The following is a 20,304-nucleotide window of genomic DNA, read 5'->3' on the forward strand; positions in this document are numbered from 1 at the left end:
CTAACCCCTGAAAATAACCTCATTATTGTTATTTTATTGTGTTGCTTCATTTATTTATTTTACTTTAGTTTCTTTCGTATTTATTTTCTTAACTCTATGTTCTTACAGCTGCATTGTTGGTTAAGGGCTTGTAAATAAGCATTTCACGGTAAAGTCTAAACCTGTTGTATTTGGCGCATGTGACAAATAACATTTGATTTGATATACAGAGACAGAGAGACCAGTTTGCAAATCTCCAACAGGTGGCATGATTGTATCATCTATGAATGTATATTGTCGGTATGGCTTCAATTGGTGGAAAGTCCAGAAGGGCGGAGTCATTTTGTGTCGGGAAGCTTTGTCGAGAGAGATGGGCACCGCTCCTTAGCAACGGGCTGTCTGCATTGCTGAAGAGTGGCGAGATTTTGCCTCATTTTTCTAAACCGACGGGACAGGTGCAGGCTAAGCCTCTGTCTTCACTTTTTGTAGGATTGCCAGATATAAGACAAATAAAAATTAAAGACTTGGAGATCAAAAAGCGGATCACACTGAAAGGAATTCCTATTTTTCTTGCATATCTATGAATATTGGAGCTGGAGGGCAGTGAAGAGCTTATAACTCGTGTTTATTGAACACAATAAAAGGAAGGAACCTTGCGGTCCGGGAGTTATCCAGTTTTTCATGAAAATGAAATAACTATAAACTACGGTTTATAAAGAAGTAGGCTTCACATACTATACCCAAAGCTCAACATTTAATGGAGGCTGATTTGTTGAAAGAATAAGCTGCAAGCCAAGGTTTCGCAATTATTTTGGATAGAGCACAAAGGTGTGTAGCCTATTGGGAACCTTATAAAACTACAATGTATTTTTATTCTAAGCATTTTTACAGTATTGTGACAAGTATATTGCCCTAAAGGCTGCTTTAATCCTTATTTTGAAAGGTTCGTTTCAATGAAATGTATTCTGATAATTCTATAATTTGAATGGTTCTGTCTTTTTTTGCAGATCATAGACAATACAAGGACTGGCTAAGGAGTGTTTTATTGAAGAAAACCACATGATGAATTTGACTTTTATTTAGTACCAGCATTAGTCCATTATTTTATCATTGAATTGACAGAAGTCCGCTAAGTCAGTGCAGTGTTGCTTTATCCCCCCTCCCGTAAAAAGAAAGACATGAGTTGCTTCTGTGCTCCCCAGGAGGAGTTTTATTGTGAAGTTTTACTGTTGGATGAAACCAAATTGACGTTAACCACTCAACAACAAGGAATAAAGGTAAGAGAAGATCCCTTTCCACGCGCTCCTCTGTCTGTCAGGTTATGCGGTTGACAGGTTGCCATCCTTTAATAAGCGGTCTGTCATTGCGCTGCGTGAGGCTTGTCAAGACTCTGTGCTTCTACTTTGACTGAAGTATGCAGTTGTTGGATTCTGGTATCTGTGTTTTTGACTAATTTCTAAATGTATCAACAAGTACAATGTGTCGTTTATTAACAGAAAGCCCAAAGCTACAGGTTACCCGACCATGAAGGTGTCTCTTGAGGATACATTTGGCTATTGGTAGCTGACCAGGAGCCCAAAAAGTAGCCCAGGCTTCTACTGTAATTTGCTGTGAACTCTCTGTGAAACAAAATACAGGCCCCAAGGGCTGTAAAGAAATATGGTGAGTATCTTAGCTATGTAAGTGCCTTTGATAGTCTCAATGACTTTATTTCTGGTCGTGAATTAAATCTGAAATTATGCTTTAGGGGATTTCCATCCAAACAAAAGCATGAGAATGACACAGTTGAAATCCGGAAACTTGATGACAACCAACCAGTGCCAGTTTTCTAGTTTAACTTGGTTACATGTCTGTACAGTATTTGACTTATCAGCCTACTAGGTCAGATTCTCTCAGTGATGCTCATTTGGATATCTTCATAATGTTTTTATTCCACATGGTATGTTAAATCTACAAGTCCACCACAACACACAGTCAAAAAAAATATTCATCAAGAAAACACACAGAGCATGCCTTACATTTTTTCTGTCTAAGTGGAAAACAAAGACTTGAATGTATCAATATCATTTGTAAGTATCTTCTCGGCTTTCTTCACCTTGGGGCACAGTGTAAACCAATACTTCATGATGATAGATACAATACTGCGATGCAACTTCAGTTTCAGGAAAGTCTGTTAGGAGAGCTCACTGTCTATCATTCTACAAGGGGGGGGGTCGACCACTCCAGGACTGCTATTCAATGAATGTTGTGATGCTATTGGTATTATGTACCATTTTCTCTTGACTAGCTTCATAAAAATAATTCCAACTCGGAGCAGATCAGACTGGGAGTGAATATGGGTTTAGTTTATGGGCAAGATAGAATCTCTGAAGACGAAACTCAGGTCTGTCTGTGTGTCAAAGGGCCAGAGGCAGAGAATTATGTCCTGATGACTGCTGAGGCTGAACTGCATCTGGTTGCTTGGCCTCACCTTGCCCTTTGGCGCTCATACCTTTATTTCCCTATTGTAATGTTCCAAATATAAACCCTTCAGCATATAAATCCTTCATAGTCCATAGCTGTTGGTCTATCTTGATGAGCCCTTTATTTAAATGGGAGAGATTACCTAACGGCTCCTCAAATGGTGCATTTGGAAATAGAGAGACCCTCTAACTGATTTTTAGTTGCCATGCCACCACCCACCACTCAGACCCACTCTCTGCAACCCCCCCCCCCCCTTCTCTCTCCTCATGATGGCCCCACATGATACCCTGGCGCCCTATCCCTCTTGGCTTGGCTTTATTCTCCCTGTCTGTGCTCCACTAGTGACTAGTCCATTGGAGAGATCAGGTTGCTCATCCTCTTTTAATTGTTAATGTGAGAGGCTGTCCAGGTGGGCTCTCTGGAAGCCATGCATGGTGAATAGTGCAGTATCAGCTGTGTATTATGCATTATTGTTGTTGTTTTTATACAGTATGCATGTTATATGTACTTTCTCGTTTATGGCTCTAGGGTAAGTTAGTAAAGCTGCTGTGGTGAGATTTTGAAAGAATGGTTTCTGACTGTACTGATCCAGCAGAGTAGGATTATATAATCCTGGTATTGTCAGTGGTTAGATTAAAAACACCAGCTCAACCGCAGTGGAGCTTAACTCTGGGTGGGTTCTATGAATATTATTATATAATTTATTGGGATCTAGGATTCATCTGATCCCAGCATAAGAATTTGTAACAAAAGTTGAGTTTTGTAGTTGGTTCTCACAAACTTTTTTTCGTATTACACAAAAACACATCTACTAAACATAGTACAGAGGGACTCTGGAAGTGAAGCTGGCACTAATCCTATTCATGTTGCTCTCTGTTACTGTTGAAGTTTAGCTTTACGTTCAGCAGTGTGGCATGACATACACCTGTATTTCCCTGGCCCCTGACACTACTGTGACGGAAAACCACATGAGTGAGAGACCAGACAAAGACAATGAAAGGGTTTGAGTTCAAAGGCTTTGGTCCCGAAAGAAAGAGATGGAATGTTGGACAGAAAAGTGTGCGTTTGGGGTGACACATTTTTCCAGAGGGACGCTCATGGAGGGAGGCACTTTGTCTGTCAGTCAGTCAGGTCTTAAAAAAAAATAAAAAAATAAAAAATTCCCTTCAGAAAAAGAGCCCAAGAGAGCTGCGAGGGAAATGCTGTTTAGTTGACCTCCATACCCGTGTCCCCAAGGTGTTGCGCAACACCACTCCAGCTGTCACTCTGGCGTGTTGTCACCCGTCTCAAGATCTCCCATCTAGGCTGTTTACTTTATGCTCCTCTCAGTTGTAAATAAATAACAAAAAAAAGAGACTTGAAAGGGTTCACAAAGTGAACAGAAGTTCCCTAGCCTACATTCACGGGCCTTCCTGCTGCACCTGTAATTATATTTTGATATTATGTATTATTTCTCACGTTTGTCAATGTTTTTATGCTTGGCTGCTGGGAGCACATTTGTGTCTGAAAAGTGGGGGCTAGGTGGGCAGAGATGCATTTGTCTCCTGTAAGCCCGATCCAGTCTTTGCTATATGCTGTATTAAACAGCACTGAGCCTCTTACACAAAGGCTTCATTGAGTTTGGCCCGGGGGCTGTGTTAGATTTATCGTGAGGTACAGAACTGCTACCACAACAGAGCAGAGCAGTCCCAAAGACAGCGGCCGCTGACCCTGAAGGCCACGTCTGTTTTCTCTGGCCATGGCTTGAGAGAGATGCTCCGACCTCTTTAGCTTTCTGGATAATAATTCACGAAAACAGGGCAGCTTTTTGGGAACGGTTAGCCGCAGCTGCTTCCTTCCTTGTCGTCATTCAGAATGTCTTTGTTCTCCAACTTCCAATAAATACAATGAACATGGTGTTTTTTGTTGTTGTACAACAGGTCATCCCCCTAAGGTTGTCACAAAGAATAGGCAGCATTTCATGTCAGTGTACCTATAAAGTTCTTCCTGATTCATGCCAGGAGAGAAGGTTAGGGTACATCAGGGTAACACTGCAGCGGTGTGACATGTTGATTTGCTCTATGTACTTGGCTCAAGGCAAAGTTTTTCCATTGTGAAATTAGAAATACATAAAAATTCCTGCATGTGCGGAATGTGTCAATTCCATTGTGTTTTTAGAGCTCGGTGCACATTAGATCACATTAGCCTATTTTAGACGCCAACTATTTTGTTGACAGTGTCGCCCGATAACAAATGCCTCAGCTTTATATCCTCAGAAATTACATTGATATGTAAAATCAGTGAATTCCTGAAAGTGAAAGTCAAATGCTGGTTGCCATGGAAACGTATTACTTTCTAATGAACCTGGTGGCTACTAACGGATCCTCTGGGATCTGCTATCGAAGAGTCAATAGAGATAGAGAGAAAAAAATCAAACTAACGCCTGCCTATTCAATCAGTATTGGCTTTCTTTCTTATCTCTCCACTTTAACTCAGCTCAGGCTGTTTTGTGTGTGGATGCAACATTCACATGTCCCTCTTTTGAAACTGTGAAGAATTCTACCTCAGACTGGGACTGTGTGAAATTGGTATTTGTTTTTTTTCCCTTGAGACAATCAGTATGTCTTTAGCTAGGTGAATTCTTAGTGATTTGTTCAAACACTTAGCTCAGTTCTATCACCATACAGTAATTTACTGTAGCAGGTGGGTGGAAACTGTCAAAAGCTTGTTCCTCTGTTAGCTGACATCCCACAGCAATAAACATGAAATGCTAGGAGGCACCAGAGCCATATATTACATCCAGAATCGTTAATTGCTACATTGATTCTTAAAGAATATAACTTATAAACGCCTCATGAACTTAGATCAACTGTCATACCCCCATCAGAACCTAAAATATAAGCTTGTTTGTAAACAACGTAAATGTAAACAAACTCTGTATTGCCTCAATACGTCATTTTGATATCATGGATGATCAATCCTTGCATCCATAGCTTGGTCTATGAATTTGAGAGTGGTTAGATTTCTCCAGGCTCATCTCTTAGCTTTTTACCAAAACAGAGCTGGGGTGTCCACATTGTAATTGTTTCAGTTAAGGATTCAAACTTGAAGAAATATTTGACTCTGGGAGGCACTAGTGTATGGGAAAACTGCTAAAATGGTTTGTGTTGGTACCTTTGCTTTTAATCACCTCGTCCCTCTCTCCCACCTCCTCTCTCTCTCTCTCTCTCTCTCACAAACTCTATATCCCCCCTTTCTCTCTATCTCTCCCGTTGGAGACAAGCACAGACGTCCCCCGGGCTTGCCCTCAAAGTAGGGTAGAGCACTAGGGAAACAAACACTTACACCATCTGGATCAAAGGGGGAGTAACAGACGAACACCCCACATCTGTGGCCTATGAAAACACACACACACACATTTCCATTACACGATGGAAGTATTTTTGAGGTGGGTGTTGTGTAATGTTTGTTACGAGGCAAAAATCATTCTTAGGAGAGAACATTGTCCACATTCACAACAGTATTGTAATATTAGTATACAGTATATTAGCCTGAATGCTCTTAAGGAGCCTGTCTTGCCACATACAGGACCTACCTGTTGGACAGAGCAGCCAGGGCCAGGTAGCAGCTCATTGTGTAATTAGGACTGAGTAGTGATCCACCTATTACCACCTAAGGCTGGTAAAACACACACACACACACACAGGCTCAGTTGTGAATTATTTACTAACACAGTACTGCTAATGGGGCAGGGAACAGTAATGGTCTCATTTGGAATGCTCCGATTTTCAACTCTGGGACTGGCATGTAAGTGTGGATCCAGTAAATTGAATCTGTCTGTTTATTGATTTAGTAGGATACTCTCACTGTTGCCCTCTCAGATTTAAGTCAACCCTTTGTAGGCAATAGACCTAATGTGTCACGTTCTGACCTTAGTTCCTTTGTTTTGTCTTTGTTTTAGTATGGTCAGGGCGTGAGTTGGGGTGGGCAGTCTGTTTGTTTTTCTATGTTGTATTTTGCGTTTGGCCTGGTATGGTTCTCAATCAGAGAAAGGTGTCGTTAGTTGTCTCTGATTGAGAATCATACTTAGGTAGCCTTTTCCCACCAGTGTTTCGTGGGTGATTGTTTTCTGTGTGTTCCACACGGAACTGTTTCGGTTTTCGTTTCTGTCTTTCAATTTGTTATTTTGTATTTTCGTGTTCAGTGATTTTGTTCATTAAAACATGACGAACACGTACCACGCTGCATATTGGTCCGATCTCTCATACTCCTCGTCAGAGGAGGACGAATCCCGTTACATGATGAAAAACCATGCTTACATGATCAGTCTATCCAAAAATCTGTTTACTAATGTTAAGTGATTTGGAGTGTAAACCAACATTGAAAAAAAAACTACTTTGAGGTTCACAGTGTGCGGCTGTGATACTGTGAGTCAGCAGCACATCACTCATCAAACAGATGTGATAACTTATTAGATACTAGCAGTGTCCACTTACTTCTGCTGGTTGAAAGTGATAATGAACGTTAGTAGACTCTCGGCCCAGAGGAAAAGAGCGTGCTTGCATGCACACACAAACACACACACACCTTCGCTTGCGTCTTCAGTTTAATTATCACAAGCCCTCTGACATATATTTTTTGAAAGGAGCTATACAAAATGAAACTAATTGCCCATTGCTAGACTTGCTTGTCACAATCACACACAATTTATTTTTCACTACAACAGGAGAATTAACAGCATGCTGTGTGTGATTACAATTTCTGTTATGTGTCGTACCCCAGAAAGAATAGCTGACACTAATGGGGATCCTAATAAAAATCTAATCATAAATGATCACTTTTAATATTAGCAGATGCCTGCAGATAGTCTGATCTGATCGCTTACCCTGATACGTTTTGAGCCTATCAGAGATTTGTTAAACAACAGATAGACAGGGCAGGGGGAGGGGAGCTGTAGTACGGAGAACCAGTGGCACTGAGGTGTGAGTAGGGTTGCAAAGCTACTTATCATTTACTAAAGCTACCATCGACTTCAGCAATTTCGGTAATTAACGGAAAATCTATGGCAATCTATCGTAATTTTAGTAATTTATACTTGAATAACTTGAAACAAATGTGTTGGTATATAGTATTCATTTGTTATATATGTGTCGGTATTGTCCCTGAGTTTCTAGTAGGTAGACCATATGGTTCCAAAGAAAATGGCCTAATTAATGAAAAAAATTTTATTTTTATAACAGGCATTATTTTCAATTACCTCTGCAACTCATCCAACTATTGACTGCCACCAGTTTGACACCAAAACATTGACAACAAATACATATTGACATAATAAAAGTATACAAAAATATTTAATGCTGAAACCCTCATATTGAACACAAGTTGATGGTCTATATTTAGGATCATGTTTTAAACTTTGTCATTCTATTTTAAAGTCATCTTATTGAATTATTTCATATATTTTACATGTGAAGGCCACACAGAGGACCAGAGATAATTACAGACACCTGTGATAATCTGAAGTACCCAGAAGGGCCACGAGATGTCTTGTGATAGATTACATAAAATCCTTGAAAGATACCAAAATGCTGGTTTGCAACCCTATGTATGAGTGAGCACGTCCTTGCTTAGTCAGCCAAGCAGCCAGGCAGGAGGGTGTGAGCTATGGAGATAAAGGGAGAGAGATAGAGACAGAGAGAGGAGACATAGTGCGATTTCAGGGGGATGGGAGAAGAACAGTTTAATAATCTCTTCATGGCTGCCTGTCTTTAGTCACCCTGAGCGGCGTAATATCTTCTCTGACAGGGCAGGATTAACTCCGATGACATTGTTGTTATACACATACCTTATTTAAACACCTACACATTGCAGGGTTTTCACCAAGGTTTACAATGGAATTCCATACTGATTTAGCTATAACCTTGGAGTGTTTAATGTGTTGTTCGTGAACGGGTCAAATATGACAAGAGAGGAGGACGTTGTTGATGCTTGTTAAAGTTGTTGTTTTCTGCACCACCTGTCCTCACATTAGTCATGGATCAGCAAATACCATTCAAAACACTCCTCCTCACAGACACACGCGCGCACACAACCACACACACAAAATGATCCAATCTGTCTGCTATTCCTGGCCTAAGAAAGACTTTATCTTTCCCCCCATGGAGCATGATCTAATAGGTATTTCATAACTAACATGAAAAAATGATGCTCTAACCCATCTTTGCTGATGTCATCAACACTGGCCACATGCTGCAAGTGGTTTCTTTCTCCTATGTCAGAGATGATAAAATACCCTGTATTACAAAATGGTTGCTTCCATTTTTTCACCTGATTGAAATGTTCAGAACACGGTATTAAAACAACCAGCAAGCTTTTAACCACGCTGCCTGCCTGCCCCTCTCTCCCGCTCTCTCTCTCTCAAGGGATTTACAGATCAACTTTTTTCAACTTTATCTGGCTGTGAGGCCTCATTTTCAAAAACATGTTTAGTGCTTCAGATCAAAAATTATCACTTACATAAGGTCTGAGATGTCGTAGGAGCTGAACACACACGCCCTATCTGTGCTACTGTACCGTAGAGTGTGCATATGAAACACTGTAATAGCTTCTAAAACATCTCAATGATATACCCCCTGTCAACTTAACTACTTTACACACACCAATTCCCCAGATCATACAATTGTAATGTCACATGTATTGTGCTTTACTATCTTGCCGGCTGATTTGGGTCGTCGTTATCATCATAATCATCATGAAAAGTCCATTAATGGTAATCTTGTCTTTGACCCTTAATCTCCTTGGTGACCACTAGGCAGGACTCAGCATTCAGAACACTACACAATGTGACCACTGTACACTTGTCACTTTCCATTCGTTCTCTTTGAGACAGTTTCCTTCTGTTCTGTTGCGATCTATTCAGTGGTGTGAGGACAATTCACTCATGGATTTGTGTGTGTGTCTGTTTCTGTGTGTATATATGTGTGATCACATACATAAATCACAAATCTCTGCAAGCCGAGGTTACTCCTTATTAAACAGAATATGTGCATGGCTTTTTACCCTGCAGTCAGCATGCAGCTATTTTAGTACTCTCACTTTGGTGTATATATTTGGCTTGTGCTTACAAACCTCTGCAGAGCTTGTTTTTGTGTTTTTAGCGAATGTGTATAGCTTTTTGCATTCTGTGTGTTTGAGACCAAGGTTCTTATGGCCAGTGGGTGTTCCGTTATTATTTAGGCTAGACGGTGTCTCTTTGCGTAACAGTCTGTGTAACTCAGTTATGTGTAACTCTGTGTTGTTGTTTTTGTCTCACTGCTTTGCTTTATCTTGGCCAAGTAGCAGTTGTAAATGAGAGCGTGTTCTCAACTGGCCTGCCTGGTTAAATAAAGGTGAAATAAAAAAAATAAAAAAATAATAATGTTGAGTGCAGGGATGTCAAACATATGGCGGAGGGTCTAATCCAGCCCGCGGGTGGATTGAGTAAAAAAATAAAAAATAAAACAGTGTAATGATAAAATAAAAATGATAATGGACCCATATTCATGCAGTTTCTTGACTGTCCAGCTCGCTAATAATCACTGGACAGTCAGGGAGCATCAACATTTTTTGAAACTATGGGCAGTGGACTATTTTCTGAATATTTTGACAGCAAGGAAATATAACCCGTTTTCTATGTGGACCTCCAGACCTGAAGACCAAATGTGGCCCCCGGGGCAAAATAAGTTTGACCTCCTTGGTCTAGTGGGTTTGTTTGTATATACTTGACTATGCTATCCTTCGGCCCTCTTGAATGCCTATTCTCTGATCTCTCAGTTTATCCTGCCCTTATTTCACCCTTTGTATTATTCCGTTTGAATTAGAACCCTCGGGCATGGGCTCCCATTTCTCAGACACGTCTGTGTTCTTAGTCTGGTAGATGATTACCCTACACCAGTGGGTCCCATCTTTCTCTAGACCCATAAATCAAGATGGTTTAAATGGTGTTTTATATTGCGTGTTTAAGCAAATTTGGTAACATCTTTAACCGTCTGGGCCTCACAGAACATACCTAACTTAGAAACGGGTATAATCTGTGGCAGAGGCCCACTGTTATAAACAGCAGGGTAACCATGGCAACTGAGAGGGGTCTGCTCTGGCACCTGATGAATGCAGGCCCGGTGTCAGCGCCAGATCTGACTGCCTACCGAATCTGACTGACTGTCGCGCCCATTTGCGTCACAAACAAACATTTTGGAAGCTGATTTGCCGTCCTTTGCCGTTGTTCTGCTGCCCTAGGCGAGATGTTTATTTATCCTCCGAATCTAGAATAGTCTCAGTAAGTAAAAATGACTTTGAAAAGAGGTATAAAGTTAGGTTCATTTTAGGTTCTGAATGTAATTTTGAAAATACATATTTTTTGGGACTTACTTTGAAAATACGTATTTTCCAGTCAATGAAATCAGGTTAATTTTCGGTTGTGAATGAAAGTTGAAAAGACATCTTGAGTAGGGTCAATTATACTGGACTATACTCTTCTGTGCTGTACAGTTGTACTCTACTGTACTGAACTATACTGTACTCTACTGTGATCTACTGTACTGTAATGTACTGTGCTGTTCGAACTAGATGTCTATGATTGGCTCAGATTTGGTTGAAATCAAAGCCAGTCCGGACCCTACCAAATCTGAACCAAACTTATACATCTATGTTTGGGCTGCTCCCCTACCCTGCAGCTAAAAATGTTATTGATTGTATTTATTACTACCTCTACCCTGCAGTTCAGTGATTATTGATTGTCATTACCATTAGTATCTTATCTATTTATTCTGCTACTGGTCACAATTACTCCTGTTTACGTGTATATTTAAGGGATAATGCCCGAGAAGCCAGTATTTGGAGGATATATTGGCACGGGTGTTGGTAGGCCAGACAGCGAACACAATCACTTCTAACTGAAGCTGGAAAAACGGCATATTAGCTGCACTTTGTTTCATTTTTACCTTTTTTTCAATTGACATTTCTTTGTATACATCCATAAAATGATGCCAGCTGATTCATGATTTCGACTGGCTGAGAAACGCTGCCTGCCTGTCTCATCCTGACTTCCAACACGTTCATTACTATGGGACAGCTGGAGATCGAATTTGAATATTGAAACAAGGTTGAAAATGTTGGAGAGACAGACAGCAACTTTTATACAAATCTCGGCTGTTGAAAACTAAATGTTAGTCTAAAAGAAATGTGACATAATGTCTAGATGTATTTTATAGTGGAGATCACGTTTATAAATGACCTGGCTGGGCTGATGAGGCAGTGGATTGCGCAGTCAGACGGAACAAAGTAAATAGGCATTTTAACGTCATAGATTTAGCCGGTGGTAACTTGTGGAATAGACACCGCCTGGAATGCGGTTTTAACCAATCAGTATTAAGGATTAGACCCACCCGGTGTATCAATTACCATTAGTATGTTACCATAAGTATTTATAAATTCCTGCTACCAGTCACTTTTCAGTCCTGTTTACAGCCCTGTCACGCCTACACTGACACTCTTGCACACACACAGACTCACACACTCATATTAACACCCACACTTTCATACACACCTACCCACCACTTATGCTGCTGCCTTACTGTTTATTATTATTATTATTCATTATTTATCCTGCTACCAGTCACTTCCTCCTAATCCCTGCCTACATGTACATATCTACCACAATAATCCAGTATCCCTGCACATTGTAAATTTGGTACTGACCCTGTATATAATTTCCTAATTTATTTCTTATTTCTTGTGTTTTATTATTATAATATTTTTTTTATTACTGAGAATAAAAAGTTAAGAATTCCACTGTACCTGTGCATGTGAGAAATAAAACTATGATTGATTCAGATTGGGTCCGGTGTTTAGATGTTGAAATCAAGGCAGGTCCGGACCGCAGCAAAAAAAAAGACCCCGGACATAAGTCTTGTCAGGACAGGGCCAAAATAATACACCCAAAAGACTTCGGTGACGGTCCGTGCTTACTGGGGTGTAGCCGGCAGCGTTGGCCTGCATTGGAATTTTACAAATGTTCATCCATGTTGCAGGCCTACCGTTTTGTAAAACAAGTAGTTGCATTGACTTTATTCGTCTTTTTTTTTTACTGTGACTAATAATTTTGTCTATGTAAGCACTGCATATCAGCTACCCGACTTTTATCAGTAGTTATCCTGAGCCTATTTGCAATGGGAATCAATGTGTTGAATTATTGAAGTTGTCAGCTGTAATTATCTCTTCAAAAGTTGAGAGATACAAACTTGAAACCGCTGATAATCATGACAATTTAGCCCACTGGGTGAAACTCCTGGACAGCAGTTCTGAGTAGCCTGATTTTTAATTCCACATTGTCCATTTTTACTTTGACCTGTTCTGTTTTGAGGATATGGTGTATGTTGCCATGTCATATTCACATCGAAGCACTTGTTGTGTTTGATTGGGCGCCATTTAGGTTTAGCTATTTGAAGAGAAACGTGCTTAAGGTAAAAAAACGTATCTGTATCATAACATTGTCACAAATTTGATCTCCAGCCTGTAGGGTATAGAAAAGGCCCCACTCGTTCTACCATAGGCTGTAGGCCACATGATTTATGTTAGAAGATTTTTTTGTGACGGACCGTTGGTGGAGCGCTGCAGCGGTGCATCTCTCCAACAGCACCCTGGAGAGGTGCGCTCGGGAAGGACACGCAAAATATATTGCATCAGTGCTCACCCAGATAGCCCGTATGCAACTGGGTGAGAGAAATTGTCTTTTTTTTGTATAATTGACGTGAGGTTTTATGTGTTTGATGGAGGAGGTGCTTCTTGGTAAGTTTAGCTCGGAAAATGCCGCCCCCGCCCAATGGGCGGGCCGGCCCTGGATGGATGGGATGGCACAGGCATATAGACGGTTTTCAGTGGCAACAAGACGGGTAAAAATAGGAACTAAGAAGGTTGAGGACGAGTAACTAAGGAGGCAGTTACAGGCAGTAGGTCACTGTTTCAGTCCCAGAGCTATGGAGAGGAGACACCCTTCCATTGAAACATGTTTACATGGCGCTGTTGTAAAAAGGAAGAAGGAGGAGTAACCAACTCAGATCCAAGCCCCTGGTGTAGAGACAGAGACACCCTGCCAGCTAGGCAGCATGTTGTGCTGTAACAGCTCCATATGTCCTCCCTCTCTCATTTTCCTCACTCACTCACTCACTCACTCACTCACTCACTCACTCGTCACGGAGCAGTGAGCACGCGGCACTCATTTACAGAGAATTGAGGGAAAGTGGTTCCACAAAGGCTCTGTGGAGGTCCCAGTGGGAAAAGGGAACATCTGCTCACGACCTCCCTCCTCCCCCATACCTCTTATCCCCCCACGGAGTTGATGTGCCTGGTCGGAGAGGAGTCAGTGGCCCTCATCCAAACCTCCGCACTACAACCCAAAACTGTCCCCTTATGCCCCCCCCCCCATCTCCACTGCCCTAACCAGTAGCGCTTAGCACCAACACACACCCCCCCACCACACCCACATACACACTGCCTTAACCAGCAGCACTCAGCACCACCACGTCCCAACAGCCAGAAATACCCAGAGCAGAGCAGCAGATGGCCAGACTGACCGACCGACCATGATCATGTGATGACCCTGTTACCATGGGGATAGGTGGCACAAGCCAGAGGAGAGTAACACCCTTACTAGACACATACTGCATATACTGTATGTTCGCACACACACCACAATTCTCACCCTGTTAATATAATACTTCCTCCTCTGAAGGCCATCAACATGCCTGTCACTTGTCATATCATACCCCTGTCTACTGTCTAAATAGACGCCAGCTGAATATGACAGGTGTATTGATTCGTATGGTCTGTCTAGATACTGCCATATAAGGACATAATGAGACTAATCCATCATTCTGTGTTCAGTTGATGGCCCTGATCCATACACTGCCTCCAGCATCAACAACATTTAGCCTTCACCTCTCTCAATCTCTCTTTCTCTCTCTCTCCCTAGGATGTAACCTTTATTTAGACACACTGTGTGTGTGCGTCTGTCAGTAAAGCTAATGAGATCTGGATCTTTAAATTACACTGGTAATTTCTTGTGTCCTCCCTGTACATACCTGGAATTACAGTGTTGATTGATAGGTCTATGATGTGTTTTCATAAGGGTGTGTTGGCTGGCCGGTGATGGCATTTCTCTCATTATGAAATAATAGCCAATGTGCTCCCCTCACAGGTCACAGTTCAAAAACAGTTGGGTGCTGGATCATTGTTTTTAGGGCAATACATTAATTACAGAATATGATCAGTGCTGTTTCTCTCGTTATTGTGCATGAGGATGTTTTTGTGTTCATAAGGTTGATCAGTGATATAGTTTCTCTCATTATCAACCCAGTGGTCTGGCGTTAGAGAGTAGAGACAAGTCAGGTCACAAAGAGTCTGACACCTCTTTATTTCTTAGTCTCACCTCGAGATGACATTTGCATCACATCTGCATAATGACTCACGCTGGGCTCATTTCACACACTTTAATTGGCTGTGAACTCTGTAAACTCTGACCTCTAATACATGATCTCTCTGACCTGGAAGTGATCTCTCTACAGGTATGTCTTATGTGCGTATGTGATACAGTTATAAATAGTGTTGTCAGATGAGGAAGAGAAATGTGAACGACCGGCTCGATTCGGTCATATGTAGCAAAATTAGAAATTGTGTTTTTTACATTGGATAAAAGTAGAGACTCAGAGCTACAACATGGTATATCATACACTACAGTTGAGGAACAATGGGAAAGTTATTCTGCTTTGAAAGTTGATAAACTTGTAACCTCACTTTTGAGAAAATGTCCCTTCTTGAATGTTTTGGTACACCTACTGGAGAGCTCTTCTTTGTCTACACCCATTCAGCATTGTTCACACCCTCTTAAGCCTTAGCCCCACCCATCTCTTTAAGGATTCACATGTGAGGCCATGTACTAAACAACCAAAGATTTCAAGACGAAAGGCTGGTTTATACTACGGGTCTGTTCGTAAATTTATTCTGGAGTGTCAGAGTGTGCTCAGCGCGCTCTGGGCGTTTGTAAACTCTGAGCATTGTCAAATTGTCGTTCAGAGCGCACACTGAATGCTCTGGCCAAGGAGTAGTCAAGCACCCAAGCTAACTGACTAACGTTGGCTTGCTTGCTAGCTACTCCGAGACACAAATGAGATAACAGCTCACTGACCATTGTACTTGCCCTAGCAGAGCTGGTTAGGCTGTTTTTATGTTATCCAGAGCGTTTGGGACTGCAACTGTGCTGCTAGAAACAATTTCATTATGATTTTTTGCCAACGTTTACTGACAGCGGCCATATTTAACAGGTGTTGAGCGTTCATAAATTCGGCAGTTATTCTGCGTTCTGGCACACTTGGACGACAGTGCTCTGAAACCGGAGTAGATAGCCAGAGCGAATTTACCGGCTACGTCTATCGAGAATTGTCGCCATGACATCATTCGATTGAAATGGTTACTTGCATTAGTGGAGTCTTTTTTTTAGACATGTAGCTAGCTAGCTAAATAATGTACCATACTCCCAACTCATGACATTACTATCCTGCATGAATCTGCAAGTAGCTAACCAACCAGGTTTAATGTTAACTAGCTAACATTAGCCTGTAACTAGCAATGCAAATGGCTCTGAGTTATGAATAGTATAACTACACAGATCATACACGTAACATTAGCTAGTGAGCCAGCCAGCTAATATTAGTTAGCTAGCTAGCTAACAGTACACTTGAACTTGAAATGAAAACTACCTTCTGACAAAATTAGAAACGCTTAATATCTGAAAATGCTAGACAATCTTACCCGTATACATGGACGCTTCTCCCTCTCTGTCACAGACGCCATGGTTGCCCTTAGTTTGAAGATGTAATCCGGAGAAAAGTGATTCATACAACAGCCTTCTACAACACTCTTTTTGAACCCGTCTGCATATTTGCAACCAAGCTCCAGAATTTTCTCCATCTCCTTAGCTATCATACTCTAATTCCACTGATTTGTATTCCTCATTTCATCAAGTGTTTCCTTTATTTTGGCAGTTACCTGTATATTTTCTCTCCATTCCTCTTTTTCCTAGACAGTGTTATTTTAACAATCCCACCCTGACCACCATAGCTACCTTATCAGTGGGGGAGATAGATGAGTAATGCAGGGAGGAAGGGAGGGAGGCTAGTGAGCAATTATGGAAGTGTTGGGAAGAAGGGTATGGAGTGTACAGTACATGGGAAGGTTAGTAGGGCGGGGAAGGAGGGGAGTGTGTATGGGAGAGTTGGGAGGGAGAGAGGGTTGGTCGGTAGGGGCCCCTATGGGAAAACATGTCAGCGTCTGTTCCGTGACAGTGCTCGCTGCTGCTTGGCACTGGATCCACTGCAGAACCTGAGGGTGTTGGTCTGGTCGGCATCTGGATGATGTCATACAGTACAGTCAGTCACACCACAGTTCTTTCCTGCCGGGGGTCAGGGTTTTCAGTTACTGTAATGAGGAGGAGCCCTATAACAATGGCTGTTGCTCTGCCCTGGGAGACACTGTGACAAATGAAATCATAATCAAATTGTATTCGTCACATGCTTCATAAACAACAAGTTTAGACAAACAGTGCAATGCTTACTTACGGGCCCTTCCCAACAATGCAGAGTGAAAGAAAATAATAGTATAAAAAAGGTAAAAACACATGATAATAAATACAAAATGAGTAACTGTAACTTTGCTAAATACACGGGGTACCAGTACCGAGTCGATGTGCAGGGGTATGAGATAATTGAGGTAGATATGTACATATAACTAGGAATAAAGTGACTAGGCAACAGAATAGATAATAAACAGTAACAGCAGCCTATGTGATGAGCCAAAAGACTTGCAAAAATGTTCAATGCAGATAGTCCAGGTAGCTATTTGGTTAACTATTTAACTAACCATTTAGCATTCCTATTCGTTCCAGACTTGGTGCATCGGTATCGCTTGCCGTGCGGTACCAGAGAGAACAATCTATGACTTGGGTGGCTAGAGTCTTTGACATGTTTTAGGGCCTTCATCCCTAAAAGTGCTGAGACAAACCGAGACCAACCATGCATACTGTACTGAAGCCATGCACTTAAGTATATAGGCCTCCATAGTATGTACTCTACATAAATTCACTGAGGCCATATGTACTGTACTACTGAGTTCCTAAAGGAAAGATGCGTTGTAAGTTGTAACAGCCATACACTAACTTCCTTGTTATAGCCATTGGTCTTAAAACAGAAATTGTGATTCTGGAGTTAGTTGGAATCGTTACTGCTTGAGCGCTTCTACCATATCTGACGGCTGGGGGCTACCTATCCTAACACAGAAAGCATAGTTGCGTGTTTCACAGCGATTCCAAAACCAGTCAGAGAGAGTTCAAGTCAACAAGCAAGAAGTAGAATGTCAAACAAGGATTAAACTTTGCAGTAAGAATGAACTCAAATGGATGATCAATTTGTAGCGCACTCAGTGGGGTTTCCCCCTTTGGGCACTTAGGGCCAGAGAAAGCAGCAGTGATCACAATTATTCCCTGTTTGCCAGGCCAGTCATGAAAATTAGTTGGATGCTTTCTTCTCCACAGCTAATCACGCAATGGTAACTGAGTGCAAAAATTATGTTAACGTGGGTTGTGGTATACTTGTGAGTCATGAATGAACATAAGCACTACAAATATGTGGCTGTGATCACGCCATGATCCTGCAAACTCTGTAAGCAACATGGGGCAGAATAGATTCTGTGCTCACATAGACATTGAGAAGCAATCAGACTCAATATACTGTATTATTATAGCTGACTTGATAAGCGTAGGTTTTATTCAGCGAAGCATAGACAAACGATATGCGGTTGTCAAAAGCGGTCATAATCACAGAACTCATGGCACGTCGAATCACAGCAGTCGTATTCATAATGTCTTATGATAAATGAGGTGCAGAGAGACAAGTGAAGTCGACATGTGGAGTCTTTGAAATGAAAACAAGTTGAGCACGGCAATTATGTGACATCAAAAAATGGCGCCACACCGCATCCAGTAAACAGTCGCTTTCAAACTAGGGATTACGTGGCTTATTGAGGTAAGACAGTAATTCTTGTCATAGATTGTGCATGTATGAGCTACACATTGACACATCCAGCCCAAAGGCTTAAAACATACTTACTAGTTGCCAAAGTTATGGAGCATGTCTTTAACACACACATCCATCTCACAGTCATAAAGAGAATGAAGTACAGAGCTGGTGTGACGCGTGAGACAGCCGTCTAGCTGGTATGCATCATGTGATTTAATCAGAGAGAGAGAGGGAGGGAGAGAGAGAGTAAAGGAAAGAGAGGGGAGAAAGGCTGGTGAAGAGGGGGAAGGAAGGGGGAGCGGCGGTTAAAGTGCAGGGAAGCAAACTTGGCGCTTTTCGGCGATATTCACCGTTTTGATTTCAAAATAGGCCATCCACGTGAATCGTGAATGGTCAAATTCGTTTACAGAGCACAGAATGCATCCCTACCGTGCCCAATGCTTGACTTGGGATGAAAGAGGTGCAAGAGCTGTCTTTTTTTCACAGAAATTCCCAAATGACCTTATGCTATAGAGACCTCAGATTTTTCACTGTTTAAGAGTTCGTACACTTTTTGGCAGATGGAATTTCATGACTTTTCCATGAATTCTCCATAATGTGAACACAATTTCCATGACCAATAATTGGTGGCGTCTCTATGTAGCCTACCTGAAAAAGACAGCATAAATGTGGTAGTGACACTAGAAGGCAACTGGTCTCTGATCCCATGAAGGGTACTATCTCTTGCCATTGTGCCCTTGATCAAGGCACTTAACCCCCCCACAAAGTATAATAACTGCACTGTTAGGCTACTGTACATGTGGTCTACCCTCCACCTGAAGAGCTTTTGAGTATGCAGGTTTTTGATCCAGCACTTAAAACACACCCAAGTCTGCCTATCAAGGTCCTGCTGAGCAGCTGCTGTTTAGGCTACAATGTGGTGTGTTAAAGCAGGGATTAAAAATGTTTATCTATAACCTTATAAGGCTAAAATATGGTTTCAATGGAGCTCTACGCACAGCATGGAAGCTATTTGTCAATTAGGCTATTTTTAGACTATTTTTAGCATTGTCAGAATTACATGGCTAGCCTACTGTTTAATAGAGGGGAATCCCAGCTTTCAAATAATGGTGTCAGATGTATTTCTCAACACTGCTGGTGCAAAGGCAACAATGAGTCAACAACATTAATGCTTATAGATACAAATTAACTTGCTAATAGCTTGTAGCATGGCTAGTTATGTTTTGAATTAGCTATTTAGTTAGTCTATCATTATTTTATAGGCTACCTTCTGCTGAAATGTCTCTCTCGCTCTCTCCTCGTTCAATAAGGGATTATAATGATGACAGAACTATGTGAGTTTGCATTTTACATTTTGTGGTTGCAAATTGAGTTTTGTGGTTGCAAGTACGATTCGCAAATGTGTAAATTAATTTCGCAAACTAGTATCATGATGTTTGAAAGATTTAACATTGGTCGCAAACTTGTAACTTTACATTTTATTACAATCAATAAGATTTGCAAACATAATTCATTTTCAGAATTATTGCAAGTCCATTTACGACTGCTGTTATTCAAAAATACAATTGCAGATTTTGAATCTGCGATCGCTCTCAGTTCTGTCACTGTTGTCACATTGTAGAAAGATTTGTAAATTTGTAGGAAGAAATTTGCAAGTAAAATCTTGATTTACTCTCTGGATGCAGACCTTTTACACCTGACCAATCAGTTCCCTCTGTCAAAGCCACAGCCGCCTAACCATTGGCTGGATTGTTCCATCAATCAAATATCAGGAAGTTGC

The 20,304-nt window shown here is 41.3% G+C and overlaps 1 protein-coding gene across 1 annotated transcript in view; it reads left to right on the forward strand.

The window, feature by feature from the left end:
- Positions 1–372: 372 nt before the first annotated feature.
- Positions 373–20,304, forward strand: part of LOC135517654 (band 4.1-like protein 4) — an 85,957-nt gene continuing 66,025 nt past the window's right edge. Inside the window, exons 1-2 of the mRNA XM_064942155.1 lie at positions 373–807; positions 987–1,256. Of these exons, the coding sequence (XP_064798227.1) occupies positions 1,158–1,256 (99 nt within the window). The 5' untranslated portion in view covers positions 373–807; positions 987–1,157. The remainder of the gene's footprint in view (positions 808–986; positions 1,257–20,304) is intronic.

This window comes from Oncorhynchus masou, chromosome 28 (genome assembly GCF_036934945.1).
Source record: "Oncorhynchus masou masou isolate Uvic2021 chromosome 28, UVic_Omas_1.1, whole genome shotgun sequence".
NCBI classification, from domain to species: Eukaryota; Metazoa; Chordata; class Actinopteri; order Salmoniformes; family Salmonidae; genus Oncorhynchus; species Oncorhynchus masou.